Source organism: Osmia lignaria, chromosome 8, assembly GCF_051020975.1.
Source record: "Osmia lignaria lignaria isolate PbOS001 chromosome 8, iyOsmLign1, whole genome shotgun sequence".
Lineage (NCBI taxonomy): Eukaryota > Metazoa > Arthropoda > Insecta > Hymenoptera > Megachilidae > Osmia > Osmia lignaria.
Genome location: NC_135039.1, coordinates 8,907,558 through 8,932,192, shown reverse-complemented (window position 1 = coordinate 8,932,192; position 24,635 = coordinate 8,907,558). Strand labels below are relative to the sequence as shown.

Genomic DNA, 24,635 nt, shown 5'->3' with positions numbered 1-24,635 from the left:
GGTATGTTGTGTTTTATGTAGGTTGTAGCTTGTAGTTTATCGGATGGAAGATGGAAACGTTCAGGAAATTCTTCAATTATCATTTCTACGTGTTCCCGCTCTTCGTCATTTAAGTGGCCCAAACGTAGTTTACTTAGGATTTCGGTAACTCTATCAGTTGTTACATTAGGTACACTATCGGAATCGGAATCGTCCTGTTCTTCCGGAAAACAATGATAATCAAACGGTATCAGTTCCTGTGCAGGTACTGTAAATTCAAGGTCTTCATTGAGCGAGTTTATTGCTAATACATAGCATACGCCCTGGTTGTTAACCGACACAGCAGCTTCGCCGACATACAGGCCGTCAACAGTCGTTAAACGCGGTAAATAGCCCTCTTTTAATTTGTTGTTAACGACATCGATCGCGATGGATTGTCTTGTACGAACTTTAATTACGTATGTACGCAGTTCCAATTTATGCCGTTCATGATAATCTAGTGTTACATTGCGCGCGTGCGACGGCGCAACGTAAAAAGGAAAGATGGAAAGATAACACTTGGAGATATAGGTAGTTAAATTTCAATTAATTGGTTGGAATTCAACCCCTAATTCCTGCTTCCCTATTTTAGCGCGATGGTTGGTATCGCTGCCACCAGTCTCGAGCGTGTTAACGCTCTCGACAAATTAAAAGACGAAAGACAAAATTGATAAGATGTTAAAAGATTATAATTATTAGCCTTTCGTTGGGTTCGTTCAACGCTTGGTCCCGTACGGGACCCTCCTTGAATCTGGGTATGTTGGTAGGCGTGTTTTAACTGAAACGTGTGAGGTGTGTTCGAAATAAATGGAAACTGTTTAACTAAATGAAACTGGTTTAATCGTGAATGAAAATCAGATAATTGCCAAAATTATGAGTTCAATAATTTAGAAATTCCGTTAAATTGAAAATTACCAGTTTTGCAAAAATGTGTACAAGTGTAAAGATGCTTAAGATTCGTTAACAAGGTATATATATATGAATATAAAACACTCTGATATCACATTTGAAACATTAGACTAGTATACCGGTCGCGTGACTCGATTATTACGATTTCGTTTCCTATGTTTAGCTGAAAAACCAGCGGTTTCCGCCCGCGGTACACCTTAGCCTGAGAAATTCTCGTAACTCCCGAAAGAGCTGGACTAAGGTGCCCTTTGGATGATGGAAAGAAACTGACTTTCGAAATTGTAATAAACGGAAAATAGTATTTAATATTGAATGATATCGATACCTCGTACGGTGGAACGATCTGACCTGAGGAATTCTCGTAACCCTGAAGGGCTGGACCAGATCGCCCGTTTTGCCAATCAATGAACGTCGTGATCGAAAAACGTAAGTGAAACGACTTACCGTTACGCTGTATAATGCGAAACAAGATTATAATATTCGTTATCTAAATTTCTCTGTATTCGCCTGATGATCTGGAACACCAAAGAAACGGTAAGACGTTGATCACTGCACTTGTCGCGGCGGAAATGAATTAAAACGGACGAGTACGTCGACGAGAGACAAACGAATAACGATTTACGATTAATTACAATTTATCACGAAAACGATCAATGTATGATTTACGCGGAGTGAAGTTAATACGAAATTACTACGCGAGCAAACGATTTAAAATCAGAAAGAAAAGATAGAAATTTAGGGAGAGAGAAGATTTTACGTGCGCGTCTATGAGTCCTTATCCAGAATTCCGATTATTTTAACTCGCACGGCACTCTGCCTCGCTACGCGGAGGACTTTACCGCAGAGAAAATATCGCGAACTTCCAAATAACTCTGTCTCTCGGACACACGGGCTCCCGATCACGTACTTACGATTGATCGATCAAGAGTGACAAATTTCGCGCGCGATCGAAGGCTGAAGGGCCCGTCGCGCGAACATCGTCCTTGGAGGGGACGGTTTGGCGAATCGTAGCCCGTTTTCGGAAGTGTCGCGTGCCCGGTGATTGGCTAAGACGCGCGAGCTAGACGAAGATCTTTCATCCCCTTCCTTTGGTGTTCCTTCCTTCTCTCATTCGTCGCCATGATAGTTTCAACCATGATGGTTTTCAGAAACTACGCAGTATTTCTCTTCGTACATATAATTAGTTAACGGCATTTATTCGAGATATAACTATTAGTTTAGCTGGAATGCAATTTGAGATTGGATATTGAAATGTAGATTAAAATTGAAATATAGATGAAATCGAAATATCGGGTCTGACAGGAAACCGTCATCCGTATATCGTGATCGAAATTATTCATCCCCGATTTGCAATAAAACAGTATGATTTTATATGTTTAACAGCGGATGATGCGCTTACGGTGGTTGTAATGCCGTGGCGAATTATGCAATCTATCGCGCATCAAACTATCGCCTCGATATATTCGGCATTTCGCATTTTATAAATTTTAAACAATTCTAGATCTGGCGAACGTTCCTTCGAGAACGTTCCTTTATTCAAAATTTGCCGTTATCGCTAGGCAGTTCTTAGAATTCCGATACAATAGTGTTTATTGCTTCGAACGACCCTTGATTTTCGAACGGCGGTCGAACGTTCGCTTTCGTAAGGGTTCTCAACTCTTACTTTCATTGTTTAAATCTGTTTCATCCATCCACTCTCTCATACCATTATTACAATCAGGTAACGATGATCCTTGTTGGACCGGCTGACGCTTTGTGCAACAGGGTGAGAAAGAGGTTTCTAACAAAAGAGTTATTACGATTTTCCCGTTTCTACGCAGTTACCAAGGGAAATTCCCGAAATGCGAAGCACTGGCTAACTGCGCAGCGCTGGTGTTATTGCTACGGCTCTCTCTCTCTCTCACTCGAGCTAACCCGAGTTTTTGTGCGTATTTGTCTCTTATTACAATGGCTGGCGACGATAGTTTCAAGGAGGGTCACGTAAACTATTGAAAAGCAGAAAAATAGAAACGACCTTTCCTCGTGTACCTCGCATGAGAAATTCTCGTAACCCTCGAAAGAGCTTGACAAGATACACGATTCCAGGGTAGAGCAGGTAAAGAAAAGAAAGCGATAGAGGAAGTCAAAAATAGAAAAGAATTAAACTCAAACTCTTCCCTGTACATCCCTGCATGAGAAATTCTCGTAACCTCGAAAGGCTTGACAAGAATGTACAAGGTCGAGGAGGAATGAAAAGATTGGCGGAAAACCGAAACACCCGCCTATACGCCCCTTACATGAGAAATTCTCATAACCCAAAAGGGCTTGATAAGGGACGCAAGGCGGATAAATTTCAAATTTTCCGCCGGGACGTAACAGCAGCAGGTTTGTTTTATGCCATATTCTTTTACAATAAAGTGGTGGGTACCTTGGAGTACCCATTGTTCACGAATTTCTGGCCGTATATTACTGGCACAATTGAAGCACATTCTCTTTTCGGTTGGATAGTAAATATTCTGGAATGCAATACTGCAGTCGACAATGCATAAAGCATCGATGATAGTAGTTGTTGGACGCATTTCTCTTTTCTATAAATTATTATGATATTTAATATTTATTTCTCGAATTTTAATTTAATTAATGCTTACTTTTCCTTGTAATCCTTCTTTTCTTTACAATTTCTTCCTTCTCTTACTTTTCTTCACCTTTTTTTTTATTGTCTTCAGTTCTTTGCTGTTCTGTTGAAGCTGGTAGTTTTGGTACAGTAATGTTCTTTACGAAGTGCTTCCACTTGCTTCCAACGGTTTTTTAGATTTTCGTTAATACGCATGCGCGTGTTCATGAATCTAGTGGATTTTTGCATCGATCTTCACGTTTGATCTATGATGTTGATTGGTAGATAGGCCCTCTTTAGCCTATCTTTATGAACGATTCGCTTTTTATTGGGTCCTATTGCCAATTCTATGTTTCGAAGTATAGTGTATGGTCCAGTGTATTCCTTTTCAAATTTATTTCTTGTAGGCGGGTTTAATAGCATAACTTTTTCACCTGTTTCGTAGTTTATTGGTCGAATTTTTCTGTCGTAATAGTGTTTTTGTCTGTATTTTTCTTTTTCCAAATTTGATTTTGCTATTTCTCGTAAATTGTGCAGTGTTTGAATTAGTTTTTCGATATAATCAGGGTATGTTTTTAAATTATCAATCGGTTTAATACTTGATGGTTGACGAGCTTTTTTTCCGAAAACTAATTCATGTGGTGTGAATTTTGTTCCTTCGTGGATGCTGGTGTTATAGGAAAACATCGCCTGTGGTAACCATTCGTTCCAATGTTTTTCTTTTGAGATATAATGTTTTAAATATTCAATTAAAACATGATGGCTTCTTTCTAGTGATCCATTTGATTGTGGATGGAATGAAGATGTTCTGTATGTTTTGATTTGGAAGGCTTTAGCTAATTTCTTCATTAATGATCCTGTGAAACATGTACCCTGGTCTGTAAGTGTGGCTTTTGGACTACCAAATTTGCATATAAAATGTTCTGTAAAAGCTTTTGCTACTTCTTCAGATGTAGTTGATATTAAGGGTATTGCAGCTGAGTATTTGGTCAAGTTATCCTGAATAGTAAATATATAACTGTTTCCTGTTGTAGTTATTGGCAATGGTCCTAAAATATCTAAAGATACTTTGTCAAATGCATCAATAGGGGTATCAGTGATGACCATTTGTTCTTTGTTTTTCATTCTTACTAGTTTCACTTTTTGACAGCTAATGCAGGTTCTAATATAATTAGTGATTTCCTTTTTCATGTTCTTCCAATAATAGTTATTTCTGATTCTATGGTAAATCTTTTTTATCCCTTTATGTCCTCCTACTGGGCTTTCATGGTTTTCTCTAATGATATGTATTCTTTCTTCTTTAGGTGGTGTGACTATGGTTCCTTTACAGAGTGTAATAGAGATGTTTGAGTCTGCAAAAATTACTTGTAGGAGTTTATGTAATCCTTTTAGTTCAGGTATAGAACATTCTTGAATTTTCCTCTTATAGAATTCTTGGTAAAGTGTTTTTAGTGTTTTAGGTAAGACTTCTCTTGAATGTGTTACTAGGCCAAATATTTCTTTGTTCTTCTTTTTTAGATGTATAATGGTTTCTTCCTGATGAGGTATATGTATTTTTATTTTTTCCTTTTGTAAAAATTCTTTTGATTGATTGTCTATTGGTTTTCCTTCTTCAGTTAGGAATACAATCACAATTCCTTTCTTCATCCAGAGGTGGTCAGTTGTCTCTATTATCTTGGATGTGACTGGTAGGTTGCTGATCACTCTTGGTTGTGTTATTTTATGAGTGGTAAGTTGATCCTCTTCTTTTATAATTTTAATAGGAGTTGTTGGTGCTGTGGATGTACTTTCTGAGTCATTTTTCTCCTCTTTTTTCAGCTCTGAAAATTCTTCTTTGGTTTCTAAAGATGTCTTTTTTGTTCCTGAAGATGAACCTATTTTGGGTGGGTCTCTATATATATGTTTGGGTAAAGTCATTCCTTCTTCAAAGACTTCAATTTCGTCACCAATTATTATTGGTTCATGTTTCCTTTTGATTGGTTTAGGAGGTTCATAAATCAGCTTTTTTGGTGGTTGATGAATTTCTACTGTAACTTGTTTTTCATTTTGTCTTCTCTTTTTGAATTGTTTGTTTGCAGAGCTTGATGTTTCCTTTTTCCTCTTCCTGAGTTGTTGGTCTTGAAATTCGTCAGTATCGCAATATTCTGATTCACTGGAGGTAGTGTTTTCTTTAAAGCGTTTCTTATTTGTTTGATGTAGACTGCTGCTTGTTTCATGTGGTCTCTTATAGTGTTGTGTAATTTTTTCTTTCTTTATTTCTCTCTCAGAATCAGAGGAAGTATCTAGCTGTCGTGTAGGATGTGTTGTTTTTCTTCTTACAATACTTCTTTCGGATTCAGAGGAAGTATCTCTTTGTCGTGTGGTGTGTTGAAGCGACTGTTTTTTCTTTTTTGTTTTTCTGTTTAGTTCTGAAGATGTATCTCGGCGTCTTGTTGGATACTGATGGGTTTCCTTCTTCTTTTTGATTTCTCTGGAGCTTGATGACGTAGTTGGTCTTCGTCTTGTAGGGTGTTGGTGGGTTTCCTTTTTTCTTTTATATTCCCTAGAATCGGATGTTGTCGATGGTCTAGGACGTGTAGGGTACTGGTGCGTTTCTTTTTTCTTCTTGTGCTCCCTAGAATCGGTTGTCGTCGATGGTCTAGGACGTGTTGGATATTGGTGCCATTGTTTTTTCTTCTTGATTTCTCTTGATTCAGTGGTTGAAGTTGTTGCTCTGGGTCTGGTAGCATACTGGTGCCATTGTTTCTTCTTTTTGACTTCTTTTGAGTCTGTGGTAGAATGTTTTCGTTTCGCTTGAATTGGTAAGGTTGCAATAGGATTTCGGGATAATGCATCGGCGTTTATATTTTGTCTTCCAGGTTTATATTTGATCTCGTAGTCGTATTCGCTTAATTTTAGTTTCCATCGTATTAATCTTGATGCGGGGTCTGTTAAATTATGCAGCCATGTTAATGGTTTGTGGTCAGTTATTAGATAAAATTTTCTTTCGTAAATGTAAGGTCTGAAATGAGTTACGGCGTATACGACTGCTAACAATTCTCTTTCTGTAGCTGAGTATTGTGTTTCTGCCTTGTTTAATACTCTTGAAGTATATGATACCGGTTGATCTTTTCCAATTTCGCCCTGGCTTAGTACTGCTCCGACGGCGATTCCAGATGCGTCCGTGGTGATATTGAAAGGTTTTGTGAAATCTAGATATTGGAGAATTGGTTCCTCGCATAATTTATCTCTGAGGATGATGAAAGCTTGTTGTTGTTGCTGTGTCCATTCAAATTTTTGTTCTTTCTTTGTTAAATCTGATAGAGGTTTAGCTATTTTTGAAAAATTTTTTATAAACCTTCTATAATATCCGCATAAACCAAGAAATTGCCTAATATTCTTTACTGTTTTGGGAACTGGAAACTCTTTGACCGCTTCTACTTTCTTCGGGTCAGGTTTCACTCCATCCTCTGTGATAATGTGTCCCAAGTAGGCTACTTCTTTCTTCAGTAGCTCGCATTTTTCCGGCTGGAGATATAGATTTGCTTCTCTCAGTCTTGCCATAAGTCTATTGAATTTTGTCTCGTGTTCTTCTATTGAGCTAGCATAAATTACTATATCATCAATATACACGAATGCTTCGACCCCTTGTAGTCCATCCAGAACGTTGTTCATAAGTCTCTGGAATGAACCTGCAGCGTTCTTTAAACCAAATGGCATTCTTTTAAAATGGAAGTGTCCAAATGGCGTTGAAAAAGCTGTCTTGTGCTTATCGTCTGGATGCATGGGTATCTGGTGGAAGCTAGACTTTAAGACGAATATTGAGAAGTATTTTGCGCTTCCCAATTGATCTAGAATGTCGACTATGTTTGGCAATGGATATGCGTCGCTAGTGGTTTTTTCATTTAATTTTCTAAAATCGATTACTAATCTCCATGATTTGTTTCCATGTGTATTTTCTTTTTTTGGAACTATCCAGATTGGAGAATTATAAGGTGATGATGAATGTTCGATTATATCTTTTTCTAATAATTCTTTGACTTGTCTATTTACTTCTTCCTTTAACGCTTGTGGGTATCTATATTGTTTTATGTTAACTGGAACTTCGTCAATTGTGATTATTCGATGGAAAATTTTGTTTGTTGCTCCAAGTTCGTCTTCGTTTAAGTAGAATCTGTCAGCGTTATTTGAAATTAAATTCCTTATGCTTGATTTTTCTTCTTTATTTAAATGTTCCAGGTGTAGTGATGCAAATAGTGTAGTGATGCGTTCGGTAGAATCTGATGGTGTTTCTTCTTCTTCTTCTATTTTTATTTCTTCGTATGGTTCCAATTGTAAGATAGGCATTTGAATTTTGATGTCTGCGGAGGAGACATTTGTTGCATGAAGGAAGGCTATGCCAGTTCTGTTTGTTACTACGGCGTTTCCCGTGTATAATTGTGGATGTATTTCGATTTTTGGTATAAAGCCTGTCTTTTCTTCTGTATTTTCTACTTTAATGGGAATTGTTGTTCTAGTCCTTGATGGTATTGTGATTAAAGGCTCTTGGAATGGTATTATGTAATTGTTGACTATTAGCATAGACTTGGCGTAGTCAATGTTCGCTCCGCTATTTTTGAAGAATTCGGTTCCTAGTATTCCATCGTGCGCTATCGGAAGATCCTCCACAACATGGAATACGGACTCTGTATCCAGCGCTTTTACTTCGATGTATCCTAGGGATGAAAGATAGCCTTCAGTTATTCCGTTTAATTCAAAGATGATATTGGTATTAATTATTGCTTTATTTGATATAATATGTTTTTTAATAATGTTTATATCTGATCCAGTGTCGATCATTAGTGATGCTACTCCTTGATGAAAGTTTTCACTTATGAGTTTGATGCTTGGAGGCTTTTCTGCATAATTCGCTTTTAAACACAGGTTCGTTTCTTTACGTACCTGTGGTTCTTGAGTTGTAGGTTGTTGTGGCTGGTTTTTAATCTTCTCTTGGTACGCTTTCTTTTTGCATTGTTCGATGGTATGGCCAATGTTTTGGCAATAAGCGCATATTGGAGGTTGCCTTCTCCAGTTTGCGGTGCGTTGGTACCAGTTACTAGGAGGTTGGTTTACCGGGGGTTGAAAGGTCGGATTTGCCGGAGGTTGGTTTGCCGGATGTTGATAAGCCGGTGGTTGTCTCGTTCCTTGGCGTTGACCTGTGTTCTGCCGCTGGTTCACCGGGGTTTGGTTTTGTGGAACCCGGTTTGGTTGTATCCATTGACTTCTTTGTTGATTATAATTAGTGTAATTATTATAGTTGCTATTGAAGTTGTTGTTATTATTGTTGTTGAACCAGCAATTTTGAATTGTGTGTCCCGGGCGCTGGCAATGCTGGCAATATCTTGGCTGCCATTGGATCGACGATACCTGCTGCCTTTGGAATGAACGGCTACTGCAGGTGTTCGTACTATGGCCGTACCCAAAGCAGTTGCTGCATTGAATGGCCTGGGTATATCCCTCGGTCAATTTCATCCTCATCATATTTTCTTTGTACTCTGCTTCGCCTTTAAGAGCTGCACTGATTGCTTCGTCCAAGGTGTTGAACTCGCAATTTCGTATTCGACTGAAGAAATCCCAGTCAGAAATGCCTTGACAGCATTGGCTTCTGCAGATACATTATACTGCTGCGTATGGTCAGGAACTTCGATTTCGTTGCAGTTCTGAATTTGCAGCAAAATACTGGAGACTCGGCTACTGTAGTCGACGACTGCTTCGTTCGGCATCTGAGCCAATTTCGACATGTCTCCGCATAGTTGTATTGATGAGTATAATGGAGCAAAACGTGATTTCAGCACCGTAATCAGCTGTTCGATGGTATTGTAGTCTCCGCTCAATACTACTCTCGAAGCTTGTCCATATAATTTATTTTTAATTAATTGGACTAGGCCGTATTCGGCGTTCGGTGAAATCATGCCCCTTGCATTAAGGCAATTCTTCGTGAATTGGTACACGGAAATGTTGTGGCCATCGAAAGGTGGCACTATATCCGCTGCATCCCTAATGCTTATAGGTCGGTTGCCCTCGACTGGTACGTTGGCTTCGTTATCCATGTTTATTGGTTGTTATAATTATTTATTAATATATATATATGTTTTTTTTTAAATTTTTTTTACGTATGTTTTTGTTTCCCCCTTTTTTTTCTTTATCTATATTTTTTTCTTATTTTGTTTATTTAAATATTTCTTTTTTTTTGTTTTCTCCCCTTTTTTTTTATTTATTAGTTTATTTATTTATTAGTATTTACTTAATTAATTATGCTTATACTTATTTTCTAATTTGTTTTAAGAAAGGTATTAACGTCCGCTAAGAATTGTATTCTATTACCACTCTGTCGAATAGAAAACTTGAATGACCCGAATTATCATGAACAATGACTCGACGGATTCTACCTGTTACAGTGACTCGACCTATCCGTTACAACGATTTGACCTATCCCACCGCTGTCACCAAATTTTTTCTACCTACGTGTAACGTCCTGGAATTATTATCGCGAGTACGCTACTGCACCGACGCGTAGGGAGAGCGGTTCCCTATAAGAAGGCGACTCGTAAATAACTATATAATGAAGGGATCATAGGTTCGGGTGGCACGTGGTAAAGGAGTAAAATCCAACGTTAATTCCTTTCTCAAATAATAATGTGTTTATTCAAGAAAAATGTGTTGTGTTTGGTTATAATATGTATATATAAAAGAAAAGGTAAGTAATTATTTGAGTAATATAAAATGTGATAAAAATAATATAATGAGTTAATGTAATCAATGTACAAATGTTGCGCCTTGTTTTGAAATACAAAAAGAAAATAATTATATTAAGTGAGTACAGTGAGTACGCCCTGGATTAGAAAATACAAAAGAAAATAACAATCGCGTTTGTGCTAAAATAAAATACAATAAAAGAAAATTCGGATTATTAATTACAAAATAGTTTGACCTAAAATAAAATACAAAGGAAAAATTAATTGATTAGTGGACGCGACTCTAGATACGATTATGAAAACTCTAAATCTATAACTTGAATTTATAAAATAAATTTATTCAAATAAATTGTTCGATTGTCGGAAAATTGGCGTGGATCCGTTCCGACACTGTAGGAGCTAACCCGTTCGGCCGCAGTACGATTTCGGGGCAACTTAGCCGTCACTGATAGGCCGCATCCAAGGAGCTTCAGCTTTCGCTCGCTCGTTAAGGGGGTAGACACGGCACGTGACCTCTCCGATTCGGGACGTCGGTATTACAGTAGTTTTTTCGTTGGGCCTGGTGGAGCCACTTGCATGGTCTGGTATGAATTTGAAAGGTTTAATTCTCAGCTAGCGTGCGCGCAACACGATCTAGGAATGCAACAGCGCCTCAAGCATTTTTACAAACACATTCAAACGCTCATCTCGCCAGAGCACAGCCGACTCTAGTACTAGCCGTGCTGAACAACGTGGCAACACCGCTCACGTGACAATCGGGAGTCCTATTTTCAATAATGGGAGTCTTGTACTTCGGATTATAATTATCGCTTTTTTTCATAGAAAATAATGTTAAAATATACAATTCTTTATTGATTATGTATAAGTAATATATAAATATTAGGTTAAACTTCGTCTTAGGGGACCAAAAATTAACGAGTCCAAAATATGTGTTCTTGTAGTTTTTGACCTGAAAAGTCCGAAAATGCAAGTTAAAAGTCCAGGAAACCAATAGTTTAAAAGATACGAGTATATAAAAATGTGTGTACTTGGCGTACTTTGACAGGACAGTACGATGTCACATTGACTCTTCCCCGCATCCAATCCTTTGTTTGGACTCTATTTGTTGGGTGTGAGTACCTTCAGTTCCTATCAAATCCGAGGGGATATTGTTTATAAAAAAAAAAACTTAACCTTAGGTATACCGGGTTTAGGCCACCACTTATATAATTCTGTTTTACCGACGGCGACTCCACTCATTGGACCAAATGGCGTCGTACTGACCTGTCAAAGTACGCCAAGTACACACATTTTCATGTACTCATATCTTTTAAACTATTGGTTTCCTGGACTTTTAACTTGCATTTTCGAATGTTTCAGGTCAAAAAGTATAAGATTTGATACTTTTCATCCAGAAATTTTTGGTCCCCCAAGACGAAGTTCAGCCAAATATTATAACTATGGTAAGTAGAAATGATGTGGTAGTATAAATTTGTTATAAATGTGATATATGTTTTGTGTACTCTCGAAGTAGTTCGGTGTTGTGATACATAATATTTGAAATATTTACAGTGGTTTCAAGAAAATGTAGGTATGAAGCAAAATGAAACCATCTTTGGATCGAATTGAAACATTTAAGAATTGATAAATGTGTATATGAGTTAATAAAAACTTGAAAGAAGCGAAATTATCGGGACGAAGCCAAAGAGGTTATGTGAACATGTGGAAAAGAGGTTAGTATAGTTAGCTATTGAAGGGAAGAGTTGCGTAGTTAATTACAAAACCGTTTTAGAGGACAGTATTAAGGTGATGCGAGCGTCGAAAACTTTACCGACAGTCCCTAGAAAATTCCCTAGAACGTAGAACCCACCATTTTTTGTTCCTGCTGAACAGATTGCAAAGAAATTTGAGGGACGTGTTCAGGAGGCCCTAAAGAATGGCGCTCTGGTCCTTATTTTACCTAAATCGTCAAAAAGTTGTAAAATATTGAAATTACTGTCTGTCCACGGTCAAGAAAATGGCGGATCGGACTCGCCTGCATTAACTTATTCGTAATATAAACATTTTTGCGAATCGAATGTCCAAATAGAGACCAGAGCGCCATTCTTTGGATCGGATAGAGCAAAACGAGCACTCGGGTAATGGTGTACAAGCTTTCGTTTAGAAAAATAGTGGGTTCTACGATTTCGTTGATTTTTCACTCACGAAAGACGTGAAAAAGGTAAAACAGACCACAAATTTAGTTCCTTGTTTTTTCTGTAGGGCGCAGTTTGTTCGTTTTCTGTGCTCGACCGCGCGCTCATTCGCAGCTCGTATATGTGAACATGTGTGCGTCAATCGAATTTATTCAATTTGCAAAAATATAGTTGTTGATCTGTGACAGCATACATTGCGTCAAATTGCTTGCCACTTTTCTGTTTACAAACGAGGGTCGAACGAGGGTGAAGGTTTCGTTCACAACTGCATATACCAGACTCCAAGAAATGTCTATTCAAACCCAATTACAAGTGAATGTTATTGATGTAATCAGTTAGGTTATAGTATATATGTACATCCGGCTGCCTGCGGTCGGAAACGCTTTCGTGAAATAATAACAAATTATTTATAATACGCATTTGTGCATTTCTTGCAATTTTTTTTTACTTCTTATTATTATTGCAGAAAAACGTTGCCGGCCACTTTACGGCTGCAACGTAACCCATCACATCAATAATATTCACCTGTAATTGAATTTGAATACACATTTCTTGAAATCTCGGATATGCAGTTATGAATGTAACTTTTACGGTCCCTGACCTTCTTTCTAAACAGAAGACAAATGGCCAGCGGATGGCAACCAACACTTATGCATGTGCTGACGCAGACGCACATCTATAGGCAGCGGTTTACATATTTCATTGAGTAGTGAAATGCTAATTACTTAGCATCCCGAAAATAAATATGTTGCCAGATGTATTAAATTTTTTGTAGACAGATAAGTAGTACATTTTTTCAGCATATAATCTGATATTATGCTGGACTCTCCTGATTTTGCGTTACGCCCAAATATTCGATGAATAGGAAACGAAAATGTGACGCTGGAAGAACAACACGGTTGGAGTGAGTTCTTCAATCCTGGTGAACGTAGGAAAGGACAAATAGCGAAAGAGAAAGAGGTCCGAAAATTAAACGGCCCGAGAAAAAACATTTGAGAGAGACAACATTAATTCAACAATAACTTTTTTATTTTTCGTTTTTGCTAAATGAAACTTTCACCAATGTCATTGTACGGTTCTACTGATTAAAATAAGACCAAACACCATATAACTTGCATTATTTTTACTTATTTAGATATAAATAAGTAAATAAATAATTATAATTCAAATTATGTCATGTTTGATCTTGTTTTAATCAAAAAAATCTAACAAATACATTATTACATTTTCATTATAAAAATTAAAAAATTTTGATTGCATTAGTATTGTCTCACACGTATCCGGGTATTTTGCTTTTTTCCTGTACACCTCGATTCTCGGCTGTCACCACATCAAACGCGAGCCGAACTCACTCCAGAAACGTGTTCTGTACACGATTCGAGTTCGCATTCGGTTCCGATTGAAATGCACGAATCGAGATTTTACTGTATTTACACATTTTTATGCTGCTGGTGGCCGTGAATAAAAAGAGGATTTTACAGGAAATAAGATACATGAATACAAAGTGTTGAAGCATAGATAAGGGTTATGTCACTTAATTTTGAAGAGGCAAAGAAAAAATGTACAGTGGCGTCAACTCTGCGTTTACATGCGGCGCGAACCAAGCGTGAACGTACAAAGGGACAGACAGTGGAGAAGAGAGAGGTCCAAGAATTCTAAGCTAGGAGCCGAAACATATCGGTGTGACTGATGCTTTTTTATTTCTGACATTTTCTGAATGAAACTTTTACTAACGCATTGTCGGACTAATTACCTTCACGACCTCGCTAATAAGCCTATGCTCCAACAGTGCATAATATATTACTATTCTCTTATTCTGTCGGGAAGGGCGACAGTCTATTATTTTCAATAATATTTACGAAGTGACATTTCAGCCGCTGTATGTCATGGGAATAGTTTTCTGAGCAAGGGTTTCCACCCAAAACTATGGTAGTGATGTATGCCGCCGCGTATACACCACAACTGTAACAATCTGGTTGCGCCTGAACTCTTTCAAAAAGTATATCATTTTTGCGAATATGAGGAAATCGTAATGCAATATATTTTTTTTCTTCCTCTACGAGCTTGTCGTATGCACTGCCAGGTAAACTGTCGTATACATGGAGTTTGCGACCGTCGAAATAGATACTTCGCCAGTGATCAGAACAGTTGCCTCCAATTATTTGCACGCTTTTGTCACTACAGCAGGGCTTGATAAATTTTGTAAACTGTAAGTATAGGACACTTTGCGTTTCAAAAGGAGCAGTTTCTCTGACGACACGCAAAAATCGATCTAACGATTCATCGTTTAATTTACTTTGCACAGGTAGTACATTTTTCTGTACGTCAGTTACGGAAGAAACAGCAGTCTCCAATATATAGTATCCTACATCATCATCTATGAATTTTTCTTGGTCGGAATGACTGACAATGACACACTCGCTATTTACTGCTTCAACGGTCATATTTGATGCTTCAACACTGTTCTGTATCATGTTTTCATATGTACGCTTTTTTGTGATTTTTCTACTAGATTTTTGAATTGATGCGTCTTCTTTTGCCCGTAGTATGTATTCTGGATTTCTAATAGGCATGTGTCTATTGTGGCGGCTGTCCAATATTTCCGGAAGCATGCATTCTTCGTAGAAACGCGTTAGGAAAGGTTCCATATGATTCGTCCAAAACGCGTCGTCCCTATTTACGTGGATCATATGTATGCTTTGAGGTGTCCAGATAGCGAAAATACAGTACTTCCGCTGTGTTATATGCAACTGACCTTGTACTTGGTAGAAATACTGGTGCTTCCTATTCATTTCTTGTATATCTCTCTTATCGAAGATGTTTCGTAAGTGACGTATTGTTTCTATTGCGTCTGTCGCTGTCAAATTCTCGGCAGATTGCGGGCATTTCAGTTCCAGTAAACCGTCATCGTCGATAAGTCCATCAGGAGATGCACCCAAGTATGGAATGTCGCGATCAATGAACAATCCACAAGTTCGAATTCTTGTTTTCATTGCGTTCGCCACGTCTTTTCTTGCTATGTGTTCTTTATCGCGGCCGTATTTCATAGCAGCGGTATCGACAAATGGAGGATATAAAATGTTTTTTACCATTGCTGCGCAGGACGTTGTTTGTCTCATGTGACACACTGCTCCAAAATTCGAAGCAGTTAGCATTTCCTCCTTCAAAGTTCTCCATAAATCTGAATCGTTTTGCTCTCTTGTGTTCGTTTCTATTATTGTACGATTTTTTGCATTGTCTGCAAGCTTTTGAAAATGTTCCTTGCGAAGTTGAAGCAGCATATCACTCGGAAGATCTGGTCTTTGCGAGTTTGGACCATAATATTTATCCGTTCCTTGCACTGGCTTTAATTTCCTTGTCTTACCATAGGTCATTCTAAATTGTTTCGTTTTTGCAACTTTTTTTTGTCGCCGTTCCTCCAATCTCTTTACTAGTGGCGGAACGGTTTTACACATGTTCTTATGCATTTCTCTAAGTACTTGTTGCGTATTGTATTGCGTAACAGCTCCTGCAACTCTAGCATTGTAGGAACCTCTTGCACCAAAATTAATACGTTTTCCACCAATCTCTTTGCAGATAATTGAATTAAAAGTTTCTGCGGGATTGTTTGTAACATTCATTAACAAGCTATCCGAATAGCAGCTGAGGAATCGTATGGCTTTCTCGACTTCGCTATACAGACCGAACAATTTCAAAGATGGAACGTAATTTTTCTCAGCTCTGTTTACGTCCGGCATACACGTATGGTTGCGGCTATTGCACTCCTTATGCTCACCAAATATATGGCTAGGAATACTTAAAATGTCCTTCTGAAGTTCTCTAGCTTTGATATGCTGAGGCCCTTTTTCTTGTTTTCGCGCATTGACTGCTAAAACAACAGCTCTACGAATATTTAAAATATTTTTTTTAATGATATTTCGGTATGCAACATAGCCACGAGCTCTCTGACCCTTCGTTTGCGTTTTCTCCGCAACGTGTCTCAACTTCTTACATAAATTACGAAGTAAGTGATTGGTACACTCTACTTTTCTAACAGTTACTTTTTGTTCTCGGTAAGGTCTGTTATTCACAATAGTATGATAGACGTTGCTATCACCATCGGCAACAACCGTTCTATATATCAAGCCATGCATTTGAATGCTGCAATTGAAACCTTCAGCAATAGCATCACTTTCCATGCTACTAGAACTGGCATAACGATCATAATTTTTATAACATTTATGATGTTTTGGGGATTTAGCTTTTCGTTCCGCTATATCACATATTGTGCAGTATTTATTTCGTATGCTGATAAACAGAACTTTTCCTGTGCGGAAACCTAGAATGGCACCAACACCGGAAAGTGAATTATAATTCGTACCATACGATCTCTTCATCCAGCTACCATCCGCTATGACAGTTATGTACGGGATACCGTCGACGACTTCGTTGTTTTCATAAGCTAATCGTCTTTCTTCTTCACCTGCTGCCTGCATGGTATGCATTGCGCTTTTCATAAACTCATCGACAAGTTTTTCACGGTACCTGCGGTACGTCGTTTCAGCCATGCAGGGCATGTTCAGGGCGGCGCATAATTCTTCTAATTGTGCATAGCCGATTCCGACTGTAACAGTCGCGGTCGTCATGGCCTCATTTACATTCGTTATATCTGAATGCATAGGTTCCGACCAAACAGTATCTTCGTAATTGCACATTTGGCACTTGAAGAAAAACTGTGTCAGACACCCATGCTGGCGACTACCGATCATTTTCCAATCGCGGAAATGACATTCAATACCTCGCGCATGATTGTCGAACGTTCTATGTATTTCATTCCAGAAGAAGTGAACGTCAACAACGCGGCGGCCTTCTGGCACATTTTCCGAAATACGTCCCACATCAAAGTGTCCGACGCCTACGACGAAATTGTCGTCGCTATTGTCCAGGACGTTTTGTACAGTGAGTCTCTCACTTGTACATTCGCATTGTACAACGACAGTTTCATCGTTTTTGCGAAGGGCGTTTTCTGATAAGATGCGCCCCACATCGTTATTTTCGCGTAGGGCGTTTTCTGATAAGATGCGCCCCACATCGTTATTTTCGCGAAGGGCGTTTTCTGATAAGATGCGCCCCACATCGTTATTTTCGCAAAGGGCGTTTTCTGATAAGATGCGCCCCACATCTTTTACATTATTTGGGAGAAATGAAGGATTTTTATCAGACATATCTGTCTGACTATCGTCCTTTACAGTTTTCCCAAAAGATTTTAGTGGTACATTATATTTTTCTTCGAAAACTACAGCAGCGTCAATCTTCATTGTCGACAATTGCCGTTGTTTCTGTCGCCTGCAAGGTAGAACGCATAAAATTATAAATATTTATAGGATAATTCATACAAATTACTGAAATGTATAAATCTGAAACACGTACAGTTTTCTGTAACCACTTTTCAGGGAGAGTTTTCTCCCTACACGCAATCCTTTACGAATACTACCTTTTTGATTTCCCATTTGTGTTTATTTTTTTCACAAATGCTTGGAAATTTTTTGAATAATATGTCTTCTACGTTACCGTGAAGACGTCTTATTGTTAGAAAGAATTAGATGACAACGCGGGCCATGGCAACGCGCTTCGTAGATGTGAAACAAAAACGAAACGCCAACGCTGTCGCGTTTTATAATTTCACTGGCATCGTCAGTTCAATGAATGCTACCAAGGAGAGAACAGGGTAATGGAATCGAAGATGGAGAAAACCGACAGTAAGTGTTTCTTTTTATCTTTACTTCGCGGGTGTCATTGATGTCTTTCGTACATTAAAATGAGTTATGTGCATTCTTAAAATTTCATCGAGATCGGTCAATGCATTTAGAAGTTATAAGTAAATTTCAGATAATCGCCTAAGAACAGAAGTAGTTACATTCTTGGAAGAAAAGCCACGATTTTCAGAAATTAATTACTTGTAACTTCTCAGTGTATTGACCGATCTCGATGAAATGTTCAGTATACACATAACATATTTTTTACAAATATTATATCAGTAGAACAGCAAAAATACCTGGATAAAATTTTTTTATTTCAAATAAGAAACAGGAAAACGATCATTTTGACCCCTTTGGTAGTTCTAATGTTAAATTTTCATCACAGGCTGAAATAAAAAATTTTAAAATTGCCTTTTTTAGACGCGTCTCCCCGAGACAATGAAACAGACCACTATCACAACGGTTTCTGCAACAATTGTTGCAATAATTGTTGGAATAATCGTATATTATATTGTCTCGCGGACACGCGTATACACTTTTACTATTTTATTCCAGATTTACAATAATTGTAATTTTATATCTTAGTAAAGTATAGCTCATCGTCAAAGCTCGACAAAATTTGCACTTTTCAGCCGATTTTCAGTTGTCTCCGCCTACCGCTATTCCCCTTGTCGCGACGTTCAGCGCGCAGCCAACGAACCGTTAGAGGCTCAGGAGCGTATCACTCGTAAACATATGCTGACAATAGCTTTCCACCCCACCTACGAGGTACTCGTATGATGCGTTTTTTGCCAGCATACGTTTACGAGTGATATGCTCCTGAGCCTCAAACGGTTCGGCGGCTGCGTGATGAACGTCGCGGCAAGGGTAATAGCGGTAAGCGGAGACAGCTGAAAATCGGCTGAAGAGTGGAAATTTTGTCGAGCTCTATCGAGAAACCGAAACTCATTTGATTCAATTTCAGGTACATATTACCCATGTTTTCCAATTTGTTTTCAGATGTTGAAGATAAAAAAGCAGAAGACGCGGAGCCGCTGTTGCAGCTGCAACAGCAAGTGCAGCAGCTGCAGTTGCAACCGCAACAGCAGTTGCAACCGCAGTCGGAACTGCTGTTGCAGCTGCAACAGCTGTTACAGCAACAATCGTTGCAGATGCAACAAAACCAAACGGAGCTTGCTACCCTGCGGCAGCAAGTACAGGAATTGGGCGAACGGCAACATGCTGGGCTTATCGTAAGTCATTTCTTTGCGTTCATGTTCATACGTTATTTCTGCTATTGTTTATACATAATATCATAATATTTATTTTTGCAGCCGCAGCCACAGCACCAGCTAAAGCACCAGCCGCCGCACCAGTCGCCGCACCAGCCGCCGCACCAGCCGCCGCACCAGCCGCCGCAGCCGCAACACCAGCCGACGCATCCAACGTATCACTCCCCATTAGCCGGGCTCTACGGGCCGGAACAGCCAACCGTAAGTCGTTTTTTTACGTTATTTCTCTTATTCATTGTTTATGAATAATAACATTATATTTATTTCTCCAGGCATACAGGTCAGAACAGCGGCTGTTCCGGCAACGCCGCAGAGATGCGAGGCGGCTGTGGCGGTAATCAACGTGCCGTGATGGTTGCGGCCGCGGCCGCGGCCGCAGTCACTGCCCCTGCAGCGGCCCGTGCGGATGCACGCACAACTGCGGCGCGGGCCGCAGCAGCTGTAGTTGCTGCTGCGGGCGGCACACTTGAAGTGAGTACGACGATAATATCTGTATAAGTAATAATGACAAAGATAATATAAAAATATGATTTGTTTGATTTCAGGAAAAAATTATAAAATAAAATTTTATTTTTATTATTATTAAATTAGTATATTTTGTTGTAATAAATCATGCGTTTGATTAAAATTTATTGCGAGATAGAAATCGAAGGTTTTTCGAGTTTTATTATTTTCCTTATATATTATACCTGTGACTGGTTATTTTTATTATTATTAAATTAGTATAAGTTTTTTTCGTATTTTTATAATAAATATTTTCATTATCTACTTACATTCTTGTCATTTATTCCCCTATTACTTATCCTGTGTATGTACTAACGATGTACATACAGGCTTACCTTGGTTATGTTATATTACAATAAATGTATATATAATATTTGGCTGAAGGAGTTAGGTCATTCATACATTTCCTAGGTGATGTATGCAGTATCGTATTTTATACTTTGGCGGTGGCGTACATAATATAGCTATCGTAGCATCCGTCTGATGCGTGCAAATCGTAGATTCCATTTTACGTCTTCCAGAAGTGATAAATTGTGAAAAATCGAATTTCAGTGATATTGTGCTAGTTCAAGGGAAGTTGGTCTGCTCTGTTATCAGTGAAAAAACGATTAAATCGTCCAATATTCGCTAAAATGTAGCCGAACGCAGCATTCGGCAGCCATGTTGTTTGCTTACAACAGCGTCTGTCTCAATCGTACAGTTTCCAAAATTCCATTTTTCTCAACGTATGATGTTTATTAGCGTTCAAGCGGACCAGACCGACCTGTAGCGAAGTCTACTCGTGTGTGCTGTACCCGCGAAAATTTCATTTATGCAATTATCGAGACGAAAAATGGAATCTACGAAATCGAGTGTCTCTCTCGCGCATGGCGTATACGTGCATGCTTTCCGTTGATTGTGTGAGTGCACGCATACAGGTCATGGCACAAGGAGTCTGTGCCCTTAAGGTGATGCTAGCGTGGAGGCCGAACTTCGAATTCCGCGTCGGTAAAACAGTCAACGTTTCATCGAAAATTAGGCCGAACAGAAACTGATTTCAACGCCACCTGAATTATCGCATCCAACTAACGTCATGCTATGCTACGTCACTTTTCGCATACACCTAAATGACACACGGATGCTACGATAGCTATATGTATCATGTACGATGAATCAGACCAATTTTTGCGTGTACCGAGAAACCACAGTTTCTCGAGCGAGTTCGGCTTGCCTTTGATGTGGTTACAGCCGAGAATCGAAGCAGCGTACAGGGAAAAAAGCATGTTTAAATACCCATGTACGTGTGAGACAATACTAACACAATCAAAATTTAAGATTAAAACCTTTTTATTTTTGAATTTTTTTTAATGACAATGTTACTAACGTATTTATGAGATTTTTCTGATTAAAACAAGATCAAACATGGCATAATTTGAATTATAATTATTTATTTACTTATTTATATCTAAATAAGTAAAAATAATGCAAATTATATGGTGTTTGGTCTTATTTTAATCAGAAGAATCTTACAATTACATTGGTAAAAGTTTTATTTAGCAAAAATGAAAAATAAAAAAGTTATTGTTGAATTAATATTGTTTCACTCAAATGTTTTTTCTCAGGCCCTTTAATTCTCGGACCTCTTTCTCTTTCGCTATTTGCCCTTTTCTACGTTCGCCAACATTGAAGAACTCGCTCCAGCCGTGTTGTTCTTCCAGCATCACATTTTCGTTACCTATTCATCCAATATTTGGGCATAACGCAAAATCAGGAGAGTCCAGCATAATATCACATTCTATGCTGAAAAAACATACTAACTTATCTGTCTAAAAATATTTTAATAACTCTGGCAACTTATTTATTTTTGGGGTGCTTTTCATAAGTAATCAGTATTTCACCAAATTGTTCAGAATATCAATTTTTATAACATATCAAAAAATCATCGAAATCGGGAAGGACGTATTTGTTATTCAGTTTCACTAAAAAAAAGAATAATAATAGCAACAAAAAATAATCATAGTACGTCTTGTGACACATGGGTTGAAAATCGCTATCATAGTCAATAGAACGATGCGTGAAAAAAAATTTACGCGTCGGAGTTCATCGGAAGTTCATAGGAAGTTCAAAAATGCAAATCCACTTTTTATTTAAATGGAATTGCATTGTTTTTTTACTTGTGTCAACTCTTTGAAACATTCTGCATAAAAAAGTACTATGGTACTATTAGAACTAATAAATGGAGGGACCTCGCGTCTACATATACAGTAAAAGCTGAATATATGCAACAGAGATTGGGAACCAGACGTTGCATGCATGTAGCCGAGATGTCGAATCTCGAATTAGATGCGACGACCAGCCAAGCATGAACGTAGAAAGGGACAGACAGTGGAGGAGAGAGAGAGAGGTCTCATGATCAAAGGAAAGAGCCGAAACGTATCGGTGTGACTAATTCTAATTCAGTTATAAAACTTTTTTATTTTTTACTTTTTTTTACTGAAACTTTTACTAGCGCATTGGTGAAATTTTTCTGATTAAAATGATACCAAACACGATATAGTTTGAATGGGGCGAGGTTATGGGGCGCTGTGAAAAATCCAGGCGGGCCGCAGTCAAAACTTACAGCTTGTTAGCGAAAAGGGACAATCTCAACATTCAGAATGAGAGAAGGACAGCATGACTGTAGTGCGTCTCTCTCAGCGTTCGGGCGATGTTGCCTTTTTCGCTTACCTTCGCAGCACAGTTCGAGTGATGTAATCAAGCTGACGCTTGATTCTGACTACGATTCCAACTCGGCAGCCTTTCTACTTAGACGCCACCTTATAACTACTAGCTGAACTAAATTTGTCACGTGACTTGCTCTGTAGTACAGTAAAACCTGGATAAATTCAACCAAGATTGGGACCCAGTGGTTGCGTTTATGTAAGCACGGTATCGAAGCTCGGATGACACGCGACGACCAGCCAAGCGTGAACGTAGAAAGGGACAGACAGTGGTGGCAAGAGAGAGGTCCGAAATCAAAGGAAAGAGCCGAAACGTATCGGTGTGACTAATACTAATTGAATCAAAAAACTTTTTTATTTTTGACTTTTTTTGAGTGAAACTTTTACTAGCGCATTGGTGAGATTTTTGTGAGTAAAGTGGTACCAAACACGATATAGTTTCAATTATAATTACTTGCTAAAATTGATGTTATAAGTTGGCGAAAAGCAAGAGAGATTGAAATCCCAAGCAGTGGCGGTGTCGGCTTTGGTTTCAAAGGTTTCATTTATCCTAGCGAGGAGTCGATTCTGGGCATTTAATGTTTCATTTATTGAAGCGAGGAGTCGATTCCGGGCATTTAATGTTTCATTTATTCAAGCAAGGAGTCGATTCTGGGCATTTAATGTTTCATTTATCCAAGCGAGGTGTCGATTCTGAGTCCGTACACATGTTTTCTTTGCAGCCGACATGCCCACTCTGTGTCCGTACACATGTTTTCTTTGCAGCCGACATGCCGATTCTATGTCCGTACACATCTTTTGTATTCAGCCGACATCATTTATATTCAGTCGTGGTGTCAATTCTATATTGTTTATTCTATTACTATTGTTTATTTATTCTATTATTATTCTTAGCTCGTAAATTACTTTAATTTTCAATAGGAAGAAACTGCCCGGTTTCATGGAAATCACGGAGTTTTCCTAACATCATAAAGCACCTAATTTGCAGTCAATAGTTCCGCAGCTGAAAAATATTCTGAACTCAACCGTGGTAACAATAAGTTTATGAAGCCATCGACCAGTTTACTACTTTCCTAGAAATATTTTCGTGTTGATTGTCTACCTCTGTTGCCTCGGGATTTGTATGTTTCATTTTGGGGTTCTTTATTCTCAATATGTTTTGTCAGAGTTAAAACGGTTCCTCAGTTTATTGCCCGCCACGGTCACTTCGCAACCACGTGGAATTTCCTCGATGTCACAGGGGTAGCTTCGGTACCTGAGACAACCGTTAGTCGAAGGCGGTGACTATCATAGTACCACTGCCAAATATGTTCAACCAATGAGAAAAATCAGTGAGAACCGATTTTACCAATCCGAGTAGGTCACCCCCGCCAAAATCACCCCGTGCGAGGTGACTTCAACGAAAACAAATTGTTACCCGGCACCAGAATCAATCGAACTGTCGATACTTAGTGAATGGTTAAAGTGTTTGAAATGGCGACCAGAAAGAAAGTAACTCTATCCTTAGAGGAACGATTGCAAGTCTTAGAGGACTTAAAAACTTTTAGTGTTCCGCTCGTGGCCAAAAAATATAAAGTGAATCGGACAACGATTTGGAGGATAAAAAATAATGCACCAAAAATTATGGAGTTCCTTAACAAAGGGAAGATGCAGCGAAAACGACGAAGAATCAAACCATCTTGTACGATACATTGGAGCAAAATTTGCTGGCTTGGTTCACCGAAAGGAGAACTCTTGGTGATTTCATAACGAATGCCGTAATGATGGACAAAGTAACAGAATTAAAGTGCAGTATGGGGTTGCCGCTCGATTTTAAAGTTAGTAGGGGCTGGTTAGATGGATTTAAAAAAAGACATAATATACGTTTAGTGAAAGTTTATGGGGAAAGTGCAAGTGCTGATCAAGATTCCGCGAAACAATTTTGTGACGATTTTACTAAATTATTGGAAGATGACAGTATAAATATAGATAACATCTACAATATGGATGAAACTGGGCTTTTATGGAAAGCCTTAC

General features: G+C 38.5%; 2 protein-coding genes across 2 annotated transcripts in view; both read left to right on the top strand.

The window, feature by feature from the left end:
- LOC143305497 (uncharacterized) overlaps nucleotides 1-24,635 on the top strand; it is a 743,008-nt gene that overhangs the window by 681,086 nt on the left and 37,287 nt on the right. The window lies entirely within an intron of this gene.
- LOC117609672 (uncharacterized) lies at nucleotides 18,014-19,905 on the top strand. Its single transcript, XM_076689537.1, has 4 exons — nucleotides 18,014-18,145; nucleotides 19,145-19,377; nucleotides 19,459-19,617; nucleotides 19,689-19,905. The coding sequence occupies exons 1-4, from the start codon at nucleotides 18,118-18,120 to the stop codon at nucleotides 19,752-19,754; spliced, it is 486 nt and encodes a 161-aa protein (XP_076545652.1). The 5' UTR covers nucleotides 18,014-18,117; the 3' UTR covers nucleotides 19,755-19,905.